Source organism: Lipotes vexillifer, unplaced genomic scaffold (genome assembly GCF_000442215.2).
Source record: "Lipotes vexillifer unplaced genomic scaffold, Lipotes_vexillifer_v1.1 scaffold390, whole genome shotgun sequence".
Taxonomy (NCBI): Eukaryota; Metazoa; Chordata; class Mammalia; order Artiodactyla; family Lipotidae; genus Lipotes; species Lipotes vexillifer.
In genome coordinates, this window is record NW_006784503.1 from 3,911,595 (window position 1) to 3,927,255 (window position 15,661).

General features: G+C 50.3%; 2 protein-coding genes across 4 annotated transcripts in view; one reads left to right on the forward strand and one right to left on the reverse strand.

Moving 5' to 3' along the window:
• CPSF3 (cleavage and polyadenylation specific factor 3) overlaps nucleotides 1-1,751 on the reverse strand; it is a 41,584-nt gene extending 39,833 nt beyond the window's left edge. Inside the window, exon 1 of one of the 2 annotated variants that reach the window (XM_007456934.1) lies at nucleotides 1,631-1,751. In XM_007456934.1, the coding sequence (XP_007456996.1) occupies nucleotides 1,631-1,680 (50 nt within the window). In that variant the 5' untranslated portion in view covers nucleotides 1,681-1,751. The remainder of the gene's footprint in view (nucleotides 1-1,630) is intronic. The other variant, XM_007456935.1, reaches the window with a different exon arrangement.
• An 8,094-nt stretch (nucleotides 1,752-9,845) lies between these two features.
• The window catches only part of ITGB1BP1 (integrin subunit beta 1 binding protein 1), a 7,402-nt gene continuing 1,586 nt past the window's right edge, over nucleotides 9,846-15,661 (forward strand). Inside the window, exons 1-3 of one of the 2 annotated variants that reach the window (XM_007456936.1) lie at nucleotides 9,846-9,953; nucleotides 12,372-12,450; nucleotides 13,735-13,871. In XM_007456936.1, coding sequence (XP_007456998.1) covers nucleotides 9,882-9,953; nucleotides 12,372-12,450; nucleotides 13,735-13,871 — 288 coding nt within the window. In that variant the 5' untranslated portion in view covers nucleotides 9,846-9,881. The remainder of the gene's footprint in view (nucleotides 9,954-12,371; nucleotides 12,451-13,734; nucleotides 13,872-15,661) is intronic. The other variant, XM_007456937.1, reaches the window with a different exon arrangement.

Below are 15,661 nucleotides of genomic sequence, written 5' to 3' on the forward strand. Positions count from 1 at the left end.
CCTGTGTCCCCTGCTGTGGAAGCTCAGAGTCTTAACCGCTGGACCGCCAGGGAAGTCCCTTGATCCACCCTTTTATTCATTTGCTACACTGCTGCCAGGAGCATCTTTGATCTTCCTAAAACATAATTCCCACCACATCCCATCCTTGCTTAAGATCCTTCCTCGGCTTTCTATAACTGGAGATAAAGACCCCAAATCCTTACACAATGTCCTTCATAAGCTGGACCCTGACAGCCTCTACCATCTCATCTGTTAATCTTCTAGCCGCAGCCATGGGGAGACTGGCCACAAACAGAACCCTCTCATTTTCACACGTGCCACTTCCTTGGCCTGGAGCATCCTGGCCCACACTTCAGCTGTCTTTAATTCCTACTCATTCTTTAGGCCTCGGCTCGTATCAAAATTTCCAGGATGCATGAGGTGGCATTCTCCTCTCTGATGGAAATCCCTTTTGCACTCTCACGGCCTTAGTGCAATGCCTATCTGTACTCTTACAGTAGTCACCATTGACTGAGCACCTACCATGAGCTTTACTCTGCACAGTTAAGTACCGCTATACTATTTCCACATGAGGAAATGGGTTCAGTGAGGTTGCTGTCCTAGTAATCGATAGCGTACAGATAGGACTTCAGGTCTGACTGCAAAGTGATCGTCTGCTATTCCTCCAAACTATCCTTCCAGTACTTTTCATGCGGCACTGCAGCTCCCTTCTAAAGGGTGAATCCAGTTAACTCAGCCCTCTGTCTTATTTGTATCCCTAGTGCCCAGTGTGGCCTTGACACTTGCTCAGTGTTTGCTGAGCACAGGAAGAGAGGACAGGTGTGAACTGAGCAGCGGCAAACTTGGGGCACGTCCCCAGTAGGTGCTCAAGGAGTCCTTACTAAATGAACACGTAAAGGAAATATTTCTGCCTTTCGAAAAAGGCACGTGTTCATGTGGTGCTGACTCATTTCTAAGAGTGAGCATGTTTGTGGATTCTAGCTGCTCACGTACAGAATAAGTTCCTCCACGTTTATATTTTCCCTTTCTAAGCAGCATATTCCAGATCTGTAAGGTGCTTCTCTGACAGGAGACCATTTCCAGTGAAAGGCCAGCCGTCTCCTAGTCAGTCAGGGGCTGAGATTTTGTCCTTAACACCTTGGCTTTTTCTTCCCTCCTTATTCTCCCGGAGTTGGAGCTCTGAATGGAGCTCACAGCGAGTCCCTAATTTACTTCCTTTCCCATCTTGGCAAATACCAAGTTCTGGAAGTAACAGGTTAGTTCTTCCTCGCACTGCCACAGGCTTGTCCAGGTCCTCCTCTCATCCTGCCATCCTCGGCGTCACCGGTTCCCTCAGAGCTTGCCACTCTTAGGCGAACAAGAAAGCGCCCAGCGGCCCCACAGACCTTCTTTCCCCGCCCCCAACTCCACATACTCTGCTCCCTTGGAAAAAGCAAAATCCCACGAAACCGAGCAGCCCCTTCCGATCCTCAGTTCTCCAAAGCCCTGCATCCGGAGGCCTGGCCCGCAACTGCGGACCAAGGGCCGACTGCAGAGGCGCGCCGGCTGCGGCCGACTGAAGAGCCCAACCACCCGGGTACCCTCCTCGCCTCACAACCCGTGGCTTCATTGCCTCTCGCTGGTCCCTTACAGGGGTCGGATCAGCAGCTGGTCACTCTCCTCTGCGGGAATCGCAGACATCTGCAAACGGGGACGAGGAACACGTTGCGGAAGGCTTTCTAAATTGGAAGAGCAGCCACAGGGAGCCCAGAAGGAAGGTCGCCGTCCATCGAGAGCACAACTTCCGGCGCCCGGGCTTCTGCCACCCTAGGCTCCTCCCTCTGACTTCCGGTCGTAGAACAAGGGGTCGGTCCGGGCACCGGGGGCGGGGTCAGGGCTGCGCCTGCGCGAGGCTTCGGAGGTGGGGCCCGGCGGGCGGTGCCACGGGCCTCGAAAAGCGGGCGCTGGCTTTTGACCCGGAGTGGCTGCCGCGGCTCGGGCTGCCCAGGCTGTGGGTGTCTGACCCCGACAGCAGTCGGCGTTGAGGTGAGAGCCCGGTCTTCGCCGCGCTCGGGCTGAGCCTGGCCGGGAACGCGGGTCCCGAGGGCGGCTCCGGTGGGGAGGCCCGCGGCGGGGCGGATGGGTGGGGCCGCGGTCTCCACCGGGACCCGCCTTCCCTGGGTGGGGGACCCAGGCCCCGAGGCGGCGCGGGGCCGGCGGCGGGAGCCGAGGAGCGGGCCCGGGCCTGCGGAAGGAGGCAGTGCCCCGGTGCCGATTCCTGTCTGGGGTGGGACTGCAGCTCCGGTGACGACGGGTGTGGCGTGTGGCGTGTGTCTGGGTCCGGTCGGAAGGGTGGTGGAGTGAGAGCATCCGCGGGGCTGCTCCCCACGTTCCTCACGTCAGGCTCTGATTTGAGGGGCGATGGAGAGCGTTCACTTTTTGTGCGGGATCCTGTCGGTTCCTCCACGCGTCGTGGCTGTTTCCCCGCAGCGCGGAGCCGGGGTTGCTTCTGTTTTGTTTACTGTCATCCTGAGCACCGGCACGTGGCAGGCGCTCCCGACAGGAGCTGGGCGGGGTTTGGAAAGAGCTTTGGAGCCAGCTCTACCGAGGTTCCAAACTTGGCCCCATGCATTACCAGCCTGGTGGCCTTGGGCAAGCTGCTTCATCAACTTTGCCCTTTGGCTGCCTCATTGGAAAGGGGCTGTAATACTGCAACCTTGCTGGTCAGTGGAGAGGGTCAGAGGTATACACAGATGGCATAAGGTGTGTGTGTGTGTGTGTGTGTGTGTGTGTGTGTGTGAGTGTATAAAACATATCACCTGGCACTGGGTGGCAGATGGTAGGTGCTCAGGACGTGGGAGTTGTCATCTGGATGTTATCTCACAAGGATCTCCGGTTCATTAAGCGTGGCCTCTGCCAGGCTGTAGCAGGCATCGGATATACAGAGCTGACCTAGCCCTGGTCTTTGATGAGCTCACAGTTCTGAGTGAGATAGTTACAAGTAGACAGTAGCTGACTAATGTTGAGATCGGGGTATAAACTCAAGCTGTGGAAGACCCATCCCGTAGCCCAACCTGGAGGCTTTCTAGAAGAGAAGCCTGAACTGAGTCTTGGAAGGTGACCGGTTAGCCAAATAAATGGAAGGTGGAAGGGCATTCTAGGCAGAGGGAATGGCAGGAGCAAAGCGTGGAAGAGTGCATGCTGAGAACCGCAAGCCAGTTTGCATGCATTCCTTACAGATTAATTGAGTGTGAAACTGGTTGTGGATGATGAGACTAGAGGTCCACACGAGCCCGGTCATGGAGGACCTTGCATGTCCTGGCAAAGAGCCTGACTTCAGTCTCTGACTTTGAGGAGCCAACAAAAGATTTGAAGCAGGTTAAATGGCATCTGACTTGAGTTTTAAAGAAATCATTTCAGCTGGAGCTTAGTGACAATTGAAGCGGCAAGGAGTCCAGCTGGGACTGATACCGACCAGGGTTCTTGGCCTTCCCAATCAGTAGAAATGGTTAAGAGGCCAGTCCAGAAATTCAGGCAGGGCTTGACTGGGGCTCCTGCAGCTGCAGGAGGGGAGCGAAAACAAGTAACAGGTTCCCTTGCTCGCTCCCCCTCCCCAAAAGGGGCCCGAGCGGTGGGGGGCGATCTCATCCCTTACACGGGGGTGAGGGTAGGGGTGTGTCCAGGGGTGGGGCGGAGGGGCGGCTGAGGTGTTTCGCCCACCCCCTGGCGGTGTTGAGCGCAGTGGGCACGCGCAGGACCCTGCTTTGGCTCCCGACAGACACCCTGCTTTGGCTCTTCAGAAGTGGTAGTTGGGGTTTTTTTTGGTCTTTTTGTGTTTTGTTGTCCAGAATTTGCCCCAACTGCACGTGCATGCACGCAGTTATTTTTAGTTCCTTTGTAGTTTCTTTGTATCTGTTACTCGAGAAGACGTTTGTCCACTTGCAATCACTGCAGCAAAGGGCCCCAGGTCCCAGCCTGTGTCAGGACAAGGTCCCTCACCCTTGAAATATCTCCTGATGGCTTGTGAATTCCTTAAATTGCATTCCAAACTTTGTGCATTTTTATGGGTCAAGGGTCCATTGCTTTCATCACATAATGAAAAAGTATTTCTGTGTAGACATAGTCTAGGATGATGCAGGACCTGTTTAGAGACATGGATGAGGGAACTCTTCAGGTGGTATAATCAGTGCATCTTGGACTTGGCTGGATGTGAGGGCTGGAGGACAGAGAGGAGTCAGTGATTTCCGGGTTTCTACCAGAAATAATGGAATTTACTGAAAGGGAGAGGAGAGGGGCAGCTGTGGAGGGGAAGAGGATGGGTTCTGCTGTAGGCCTTTTGGCCTTTGATGAGTCTGTGGAACATCCAAGTGACATTGTCTTCGGTCTCATTTTTATGCACGAATAATTTAGAGACAAGAATGATTTGCTTAATTAAGAACACGCATCAAAATAGTGGCAGATATCAAAGGTTTTCATAAATGTATTTCCCCTTCAGCTCCTAGACTGATGATGGAAAGAAAGTCTTAAGGAGTTGCAAAGGCCTTATTATGTAGTGATTTTCGAATCGTTCCAGTATTCCAGGGATTTGAAGAGATGCTTCAGGATTTCATAACAATACTATCAGGTTTTTAAAAATCATATTTAAAATTGTTTTATATATATATATATATATATATATATATATATATAGTACTTATATATACTTAAAATATAATGTGCTTAAATATGCTATACACCGACATTCTAGCCCATCAGATTATGGTATTTTATGCTGCCAGGTTAACCCAGTTTTGTGCAGACCTTGGAATAAGGCCCTCTTGCCTTCTCTTTCTAACTGAGAAGTATCCTGTGATGGCAGGGCTATCGTTTGCAATGAATTATCCACGGAAGCCTTCTAAGTAGGCCCCCTCTTTTTACTCTTATCCTGTGCAACTAGTTCCCTACCCAGCAGCCAGTCATCTTTCTAAAACAGAAATCTGATCATATCGCCTGACTGCTTTTTTAAAACCCTCTGAGTCTTCCTGTGAAACCCAGAACAAAACCCCAGCTTTCGCTGTGGCCTGCAAGGTCTCCTGTGGCTCTTCCCTCCTGTCACTCTCCCTCCTCCTCCTATTCTTAGTCATATTGGCCTCTCACCGACCGGTCTGTGTGTCCGAGGACGACCGGTCTGTGTGTCCGAGGACGACCGGTCTGTGTGTCAGAGGACGGACGACCGGTCTGTGTGTCCGAGGACGACCGGTCTTTGTGTCCGAGGACGGACGACCGGTCTGTGTGTCCGAGGACGACCGGTCTGTGTGTCCGAGGACGTCTGGTCTGTGTGTCCGAGGACGACCGGTCTGTGTGTCTGAGGACGACCAGTCTGTGTGTCAGAGGACGGACGACCGGTCTGTGTGTCCGAGGACGACCGGTCTGTGTGTCCGAGGACGACCGGTCTGTGTGTCCGAGGACGACCGGTCTGTGTGTCCGAGGACGACCGGTCTGTGTGTCCGAGGACGACCGGTCTGTGTGTCCGAGGACGACCGGTCTGTGTGTCCGAGGACGACCGGTCTGTGTGTCCGAGGACGACCGGTCTGTGTGTCCGAGGACGACCGGTCTGTGTGTCCGAGGACGACCGGTCTGTGTGTCCGAGGACGACCGGTCTGTGTGTCCGAGGACGACCGGTCTGTGTGTCCGAGGACGACCGGTCTGTGTGTCCGAGGACGACCGGTCTGTGTGTCCGAGGACGACCGGTCTGTGTGTCCGAGGACGACCGGTCTGTGTGTCCGAGGACGACCGGTCTGTGTGTCCGAGGACGACCGGTCTGTGTGTCCGAGGACGACCGGTCTGTGTGTCCGAGGACGACCGGTCTGTGTGTCCGAGGACGACCGGTCTGTGTGTCCGAGGACGACCGGTCTGTGTGTCCGAGGACGACCGGTCTGTGTGTCCGAGGACGACCGGTCTGTGTGTCCGAGGACGACCGGTCTGTGTGTCCGAGGACGACCGGTCTGTGTGTCCGAGGACGACCGGTCTGTGTGTCCGAGGACGACCGGTCTGTGTGTCCGAGGACGACCGGTCTGTGTGTCCGAGGACGACCGGTCTGTGTGTCCGAGGACGACCGGTCTGTGTGTCCGAGGACGACCGGTCTGTGTGTCCGAGGACGACCGGTCTGTGTGTCCGAGGACGACCGGTCTGTGTGTCCGAGGACGACCGGTCTGTGTGTCCGAGGACGACCGGTCTGTGTGTCCGAGGACGACCGGTCTGTGTGTCCGAGGACGACCGGTCTGTGTGTCCGAGGACGACCGGTCTGTGTGTCCGAGGACGACCGGTCTGTGTGTCCGAGGACGACCGGTCTGTGTGTCCGAGGACGACCGGTCTGTGTGTCCGAGGACGACCGGTCTGTGTGTCCGAGGACGACCGGTCTGTGTGTCCGAGGACGACCGGTCTGTGTGTCCGAGGACGACCGGTCTGTGTGTCCGAGGACGACCGGTCTGTGTGTCCGAGGACGACCGGTCTGTGTGTCCGAGGACGACCGGTCTGTGTGTCCGAGGACGACCGGTCTGTGTGTCCGAGGACGACCGGTCTGTGTGTCCGAGGACGACCGGTCTGTGTGTCCGAGGACGACCGGTCTGTGTGTCCGAGGACGACCGGTCTGTGTGTCCGAGGACGACCGGTCTGTGTGTCCGAGGACGACCGGTCTGTGTGTCCGAGGACGACCGGTCTGTGTGTCCGAGGACGACCGGTCTGTGTGTCCGAGGACGACCGGTCTGTGTGTCCGAGGACGACCGGTCTGTGTGTCCGAGGACGACCGGTCTGTGTGTCCGAGGACGACCGGTCTGTGTGTCCGAGGACGACCGGTCTGTGTGTCCGAGGACGACCGGTCTGTGTGTCCGAGGACGACCGGTCTGTGTGTCCGAGGACGACCGGTCTGTGTGTCCGAGGACGACCGGTCTGTGTGTCCGAGGACGACCGGTCTGTGTGTCCGAGGACGACCGGTCTGTGTGTCCGAGGACGACCGGTCTGTGTGTCCGAGGACGACCGGTCTGTGTGTCCGAGGACGACCGGTCTGTGTGTCCGAGGACGACCGGTCTGTGTGTCCGAGGACGACCGGTCTGTGTGTCCGAGGACGACCGGTCTGTGTGTCCGAGGACGACCGGTCTGTGTGTCCGAGGACGACCGGTCTGTGTGTCCGAGGACGACCGGTCTGTGTGTCCGAGGACGACCGGTCTGTGTGTCCGAGGACGACCGGTCTGTGTGTCCGAGGACGACCGGTCTGTGTGTCCGAGGACGACCGGTCTGTGTGTCCGAGGACGACCGGTCTGTGTGTCCGAGGACGACCGGTCTGTGTGTCCGAGGACGACCGGTCTGTGTGTCCGAGGACGACCGGTCTGTGTGTCCGAGGACGACCGGTCTGTGTGTCCGAGGACGACCGGTCTGTGTGTCCGAGGACGACCGGTCTGTGTGTCCGAGGACGACCGGTCTGTGTGTCCGAGGACGACCGGTCTGTGTGTCCGAGGACGACCGGTCTGTGTGTCCGAGGACGACCGGTCTGTGTGTCCGAGGACGACCGGTCTGTGTGTCCGAGGACGACCGGTCTGTGTGTCCGAGGACGTCCGGTCTGTGTGTCCGAGGACGACCGGTCTGTGTGTCCGAGGACGACCGGTCTGTGTGTCCGAGGACGTCCGGTCTGTGTGTCCGAGGACGTCCGGTCTGTGTGTCCGAGGACGACCGGTCTGTGTGTCCGAGGACGTCCGGTCTGTGTGTCCGAGGACGTCCGGTCTGTGTGTCCGAGGACGACCGGTCTGTGTGTCCGAGGACGACCGGTCTGTGTGTCCGAGGACGTCCGGTCTGTGTGTCCGAGGACGACCGGTCTGTGTGTCCGAGGACGACCGGTCTGTGTGTCCGAGGACGTCCGGTCTGTGTGTCCGAGGACGTCCGGTCTGTGTGTCCGAGGACGACCGGTCTGTGTGTCCGAGGACGACCGGTCTGTGTGTCCGAGGACGTCCGGTCTGTGTGTCCGAGGACGACCGGTCTGTGTGTCCGAGGACGACCGGTCTGTGTGTCCGAGGACGTCCGGTCTGTGTGTCCGAGGACGTCCGGTCTGTGTGTCCGAGGACGACCGGTCTGTGTGTCCGAGGACGACCGGTCTGTGTGTCCGAGGACGTCCGGTCTGTGTGTCCGAGGACGTCCGGTCTGTGTGTCCGAGGACGTCCGGTCTGTGTGTCCGAGGACGTCCGGTCTGTGTGTCCGAGGACGACCGGTCTGTGTGTCCGAGGACGACCACTCTTGGCGCTCCTCCTCCATGTTCACGGCTGCCCCCCTTCCCTCAGGGCTTAACTCCCGCTTCCTCAGAACATCTTTTTGTGTCTAAAATCGTCCCCCCTTCCTTTGATCACTATCTCCTTAAGTTGCTTTAGTTCCCCTGGTAGCAATTATTGTTTCCAAATAATGTGTTTTATATTTGGTTTTCCTGTTGGTCTGTCTACTCCCTCTAAAAATGAGCTCCCTGAGGTCAGGGGCTTTTTCTGTCTTATTCACTGGTGTATCCCCAGCACCTGGTAGGTGCTCACTGGCTACTTAGGAATGAATGAATGAATCACATGTTCTCATTACTCCACAAATGAAGCAGAAATATAGAAATATGTTGGCTGTTGGGGCTGATTAAAAAGCTTGGGCTCAGGAGTCAAGTTTTGGGTCAGTGGCCTAAGGTCAGATGCTAGTGAATGGATTTGACGGTGCGGGGGGGGCCCTCCAATTTCAATGGGAGAAACTGTGTGTTGGAGAGGGGCATGCATTGACCACCCCGTGATTTACTCATTCTTTTCCTTCATCAGGTCCCTTGTTTTTCTGACAAGAATTGACCATGTCGGAATGAAAGGAGGCTATTTGAGCAGACTGCTGTCTGTTGAACGTTTGAAGACGATAAGATAGTGTTCGATTCTGTAGTGAGCAGGTTCCCTTTTTCCCTCTGTAGAACCAACCTTTAGGAAACATTTGTTAGGTTCTTGTATTCATAAACCCTCCTGAAAGATGGGTCACAGTTCCCTTGTCTACAGAATGCAGATTCTAACCTATCTTCTGTAAGCCCCCTGACTGGGGGCCTAGAGCTCCAGCAGAGACCCTCAGAGAACCCTCAGAGCTCCCTCAGAGACCCTCAGTGTCACCAGGTTGCTGTGAGGATAAATTGAGACAGTGTGTTTGGAAGTACTTGAACTATGAAACATTATTCAGGCTAGTTTGTAATTTTCCAAGTATAATATATGTGCTCCTATGAAATGTGCAAGGAGAAATCGAAAATTTTAAAAAAGAGATACATAAGCCTGACTCTGGGAAACTTAAGGTCACCTCCTTCCCTGGCCTTACTGGAACGAGATGAGAGGTAGCACCTGGCAATGTTTTCATGTCAGCCTTTACTTAAAGATAGTTGGAGACTTTAAGAAAAATGCACATTTCCGAGATGTATCAGTTCCTTCAGTTCTTAGCCCTGCCATTCACAGAACAGGAACCGGAGACAGTGACGTGGTTGATAAACTGATATGTCACATATTTAACTCACGTCTTGGCTTGGTTAAAGAGAAGGCAGGCACTTGAATATATTGAGAACTAGATGTTACTTCTGAACAGTGCTGTTCACACCTCCAGAGATGCCAAGTAGGTTCCTACCTTTTTGGTTTATTGGGTTAGAATTTTGTGATTCAAAAAGAGAATAAGAATGAAAAAGAATGGTACCCACATTTTGTGGTCAAGGGAGAATATTTATGTTTCAAGTAAAAGGAATACGCCATGGAACTGGGAGGAATTGATGGTTTTTATTTATTTTTATTCCTATTATGTGTAATGGGATTTAAAGTTGCCTTTCTCAATGTATCTAACCAACGCTTGTTCTTCCAGGGGGTGTGTGCCTCTGGATCGAGCTGTGGTGGAAGATGTTTCGGAAAGGGAAGAAGCGACACAGCAGTAGCAGCTCCCAGAGTAGTGAAATCAGTACTAAGAGCAAGGTAGGGGTGGTGGCGTGGAGGCCGCAGTCGTTAAGTGGTGAGAATTTTGTTTCTTCTAACCGATGCTGCGTGAAGGGTACTAACCCCGGCAGACCTGATGTTCTTCGAATTAGAGGTTTTTCACATTCATTTTTTTTGCACTTGAGACGCAATTGTGCGCTTGATTTAAGTTTATTTTGTTTTGGTAGATTTTCTGGAGTTCTTAACTCCGCTAACCTAGAGGGATCGGGGCTTCCGAATGGTCTCATTGAAACGCTGATTTTTAAATTGTTTATATGACAGGAATTGCAGGCAATCAGGGAGCTGGATGTCTTGAATTCTAGGGCTTGAGGTGTGTGTGCAAATTATAATTCTGTTCAGTCACAGTGAGTTTGTTGGATAGTGAGGCAAATGCCCTGGTGTGAGTGTGCAGGGCCCTTCGAGTCCCAAGTCCTGGTCCACTGGGTCCACTAGACTAGGACTAGAGAGCCTTTTAAAGTCATTCTCCACCCTTGTGAGCTCTCGGTGCCCAGTGCCAGGACTGGGTGAGGCAGGAGAGGAGCCCTTGGCCCACACGCAAGGGTGCCCACCTCCAGGGCGCCTCTCACCAGCCTGTGGGCAGTGCCCTGGGTGACGATGGCCACGCCCAGGGACGGACACACGCACCACTGCCCTTCGGGAGTTTCCAGCAGGCAAGGGCAGCGGTGTTGTCACTGAGCTGTCAGCACGTAGCCAAAAGCACCAAAGCCTGACATTTTAGCAGTCCTGTGCAGTCTTAAATGGGAAAATCGACCGTTTTCCTGTCAGGTTTCGGAACTCCTGAAGCTAGCTGAGACCCACCCCGCTGTTACCTAAGTGTGAGGACCTCAGCCTGGGAATCAGGCCCAGCTTCCTGTTTTCTAGATCAGAAAGTGGATAAAGGGAGACATAGTGACCTGCAGCTGGCGGAGTAGGACCAGAGTGCGGTTTCTGATTCCTGAAGGACCTGCTGCCCCGGGCAGGTGGCGGAGGCAGGGCCAGAGAGGTGCAGGAGGGCTGCGGGCCCGGAGGGAGGTCTTACCCTGAAGTGATGGCGAGCCTCGTGCGGTTCCTAAGCAGGGTGCTGTGACTCAGATTTGTGTTCTAGGATGATGTAAGCTTCTGCCGTTATGATTCGGAACCTCAGAAAAATAGGCCAGTTTCTCCCTTCCTGTTCTTCTGTTCTGAGGGTCGTTAGGTTCTGACAACCTGTTTGCTTTTCCTGTGCGGAGGGGTAATTTGAAGCACAGAACCTCACTCTGTGACATGCTTCCCAGAAGCCAGCCTGACTTTGTAACGGCATCTTAATTCCAGGTCCCCTTCTGTCACACTTTGAATATTTAGGTGTTTTTCCAATTTGTCAGTACCACACACATTGATGTTGAACTTCTGTGTGCATACAGCTCTGCTCTTATTTTATATTCCAAGAAGTGCCATTATTAAGAAAGGGAAGAAATAAGGCTTGATACATTTTTGCATTCACCTTGATTCTCTTCTTAAACATCTAAAATTTTGAGTGTACTTTTAAAATTTAATTTTGATTTGAAGTGTAAAAAAGTGATTTTTTTTTTTTTTCTTTTTTGGCCGAGCTGTGCAGCTTGCTGGATCTTAGTACCCCAACCAGGGATTGAATCTAGGCCCCGTCAGTGAAAGTGCCAAGTTCAAACCACTGGACCGCCAGAGAATTCCCAATAAGTGATTTGTTTAATCAAAAGTTTTTACTGTTATTTCTAAAAAATGAGAGTATGATGCTGTAGAACAAACTATATTAACATGTATGATTCTTTGAATTTTGCTTAACGGATTTGTTGGTTTTTCTTTGTAATTCACATTGCAGTTATGCTCTGGTCCGCCAGTCGGCCTGTGTTTACCTGTTGTAGGCCAGGTAGTAGTTGGAGTCATTGCAGATGCTGGGGTGAGAATTAGGAGACATAGATTAGAGATCTGGGGTATTTACTAGATGTAACCTTGGGTAAATCACTTCACCTCTCTGTGTCTCTCCGCTCATTTACTAAACAGGATAATATTAGCTCCCTGCCTGCTTTCTGCACAGGGTTCTTTTGGGGTTCTTTGGAAATATTACAAAAGCAAGGTGTAGGTTTCCACATATGACATAAATATCAGGTATCTTACAAGGAGATACAGGTAGTGGCTCTGATTTAAACTGCGAGTGTTGACCTCAACGTTTATCCAATATTGTGTGATGGCAAGAGCAGTTGGGACTTTCTTCTTTTTTGGAAGTTTGCTAAGGAATTTGTCTTTAGAAAAATCTGTCACAGTCGATCTACCTGAATAATTGACCTGATTTTATATGTGTTAATTCAACTATAATAAGTCATTTGAACGTTTGGTAGAGAACTTGAGAGAAGATAGTGCTTCTAATTGCGTTTACAGTTTTTCTGTTGGTTTGTTATTTCTCAGTCTGTAGACTCCAGCCTTGGGGGGCTCTCTCGATCCAGCACCGTGGCGAGCCTCGATACCGATTCCACCAAGAGCTCAGGTACGAAGGGCAGATCATTTTGGCGAAGGCTGCTATCTGATGCTTGTGCAGTTTTGCCAGAGTAGCACAAGGAGTCCTTGAGTATTTGGGGTTTTCTTCCTCTGCTCTGCCAGAAATCGTTCAAGATCTGGTGGAACGCGGATTGGGGTGGCGGGTGGGTGGTGAAAGCCGCTGCCTTGGAGCAAACTGCTCTTAATGGTCGTGGAGCAAAAACTTGTGGAAAGCTTCGTGGTGACAGTTTAGAAGTGTCAAAATAGCTTTGTAAGAAATGGCCTGGCCGATTGTGAATTATTTTGGAATTACATTCTTCGTGGGGGGTAAGACAACGTCCTGCTGATTAAAAAAAGTTAACATCAGGAGCATGTGGTAACAAGGGGAGCATGTGTCACAGGCCCTTGAAAACATTTATGCAGCCCCCCAAAAGGAGCAGCTCTTCAGAAATCAAAAGGTGGTTTTTGACCTACGTGCTAGCCGGTGTCTAATTGGAAACCTACATTCATTTTCTTGTATAAAATCCTTCCACTTTTCCTTTCGGGATCATAGGCGACTCTATCCATAAAAGGTGATAGGAGTGGGAGAGAAAATGTAAAAGGGAGTATAGTAGCATAAGGTCTATTGTCTTTACTTACAGATGCTTTAAAACATTAAAAATGTGGGCATCTTTTTATTACATAAACATAATCTAAAAGTGACCACAGAGTATTCCTTTACTATTGCAGACGTTGTAAAATCCTTTGTGGTACTTTTGTACTGGCTGGATTTTACGGCACACACAGTTCTTCACCTATTACCATCTGTTTTGTAAGGGACTTCCTGTCTGGCATTGTTCCATCTACACTGAAAAAAAAAATTTCTGGTCTTTTCTGACTGAATGGGAGAGGTAGATCAGGTTTCCTGAATCAGGAAAGAAAGCTAAAAGTGAAAGGTAAAAAGGGAGAAGAAACCAAAAAATAATTAAATGTCATATGCATTACAAAGGTACTCAATCATTGTCAAGTTGACAATTTAGTTTTCTTCTTTTTGAAGAAGAAATGAAGCATAGTAATAATTTATTCCTTTTGAGATTTTTATATATTTAGTACATTGTGAGTCACTGAGGAAAAGGTTAGTGAAAATTTTAATTCTTTACCATGACATCAAAAAGTTGGCATTTAAAATTTTTAAATTTTTATTAAAGGTTGACTTCTGATGATACCGTCTGTTTCCTGGCTGGGGAGAGGTTGAGGATACCCTGTAATGCAGCTATTTCTTTTGAAGTCTTACAATTTTTCTTTTCACCTTTAGGACAAAGCAACAGTAATTCAGATACCTGTGCAGAATTTCGAATAAAATATGTTGGTGCCATTGAGAAACTGAAACTCTCCGAGGGAAAAAGTCTCGAAGGGCCACTAGACCTGATAAATTATATAGATGTCGCCCAGGTAATAAAAAAAAAAAAAAAGTTCAATTTTCTCAGATTCCAGAGTGAACTCATGGCTTTGGAGAAAGACAACACTCTTCCAGGTCTCCTCACTGCTTCTCCTGAAGCCGCGCTTTTATCACTGTTAGTTGTTACTGAGCGCTGGGGTCAGAGGAGGTACAGGGCACCTTGGATACCGAGTCGAAGAGGAGCACAGGGACACAGTCCCTTCCTTCACACAGTGCTTTTCACTTTTTCCGGGGCTGACTGAAAAAGTCCCCTTGTTTAAATGGGGAACCGAGTACGGTGGCTGGGTACACGCCACAAGCTTACCTCTAAAACAGTCTGGCAAGTCTTACTGTATCTCCGTTGAACTAGGTTCAGCTCTTTGAATAATCTAATTCATAGTGGTGTTGACCTACCATATCTATTTATTCATACCCTGTTTCCAACAGGAACTGAGGTAAGTTTCAAAAATATATCCTGGTCAAGCAGCTAAAAAAATAAATCACCATGAGGGAAAATTTAGTGTGAAAATTAAGACAAATCAAGGTGTGAGATTTGTGCCTAAAGTATTGTAAGGTCCATACCCTTGCCAGAGTTGGGAGTGGATGAGCCAGAAGACTTAATACTGTCAACAGTAACTTGCTTCCCAAGTTTCTAGAAGATGGAATTGCTTGTCTTTGTGTTCATTAACAAAGGGATATTACTGCAATGGAAAGAGTCCCTTATCAATTTATAGAGTGCTGGTTACTATTAAGAGTATATAGTCTCTTAACTCATGGAGATGGGATCCTTAAATATCCTGTTTCATGTCCTCATGAAGGTGAAGGAAGTCTCCGGTGTCTCAGTGGAAATCAGCTGATCTAATCTGCCATTTAACAGACAACTGTTGGTAGTCTGGGCAAACACAATTATCCCAGCCTTTAGTTTGAAATATAAAGTCATTCTATCGTGCAAGCAACAACTAATCTAAGTAAAGTATTCTACTGAAAGATTGCTAATAATGTTTTCTCCCAAAAGTACACTAGGATTTTCATTCTGACAATGACTGCTCAATTTCTCACATCACTGTAGAAATGGGGCTTAGCAGAATTCCATTATTGACGATAGCATTGCTATTATCCCATCTGTTGATTCTTGGAATTGATTTAACCTGCTGTGAGAAATGATTGGCAAGAGTTTACTCTTGCATGTGAGGACCCAAGAATTAAGGTAGGTGGACGTGGCTCATTTACCATAATCTCTTTAGTGCAGGCAAATGGTTCCACAGAAATACTGACCGTATGGAATATCTACTGATTGCCAGCAATATCATATTTATTTTAGAGAAGGCAAGTTAGGCATATACTTAACAGATAAAACTGGACCATCTGCTAGGGAAACCATCAGGCATTATCTGCTGTCTTACTTGTTTCTGAATAGCTCAAAATACTGATTGATATTTTTGAGAGCTGAGTAACCATTCTTCAAGCAGCATTTACTTGTCCAAAGCCCTGGGGCGCTGGGAATACCAGACATATCCAACACCCGGGTAAGATGTAAAGCGCCTGAGAAGAATGGCTCTTGCCGCATGTTACCTATCACTTAATATGCTGACATGAGTATAACCTTTGAGTAAAGGGCCTTCATTTTTCTAATGTTTCTAATGTAAATATTTATTTAAGCCTGCTGGGATCTGTGAGGAGTATCAGTTTGTAACGGGTTAACGGTAAGCATGGGGTACATGGATCTGAGTTTTGGTCAGATTTGCATACTGTAAAACAGGTCCGGGGGATATTTCTTCTGCCTCTTTGGAGAGAAATTCCTGCT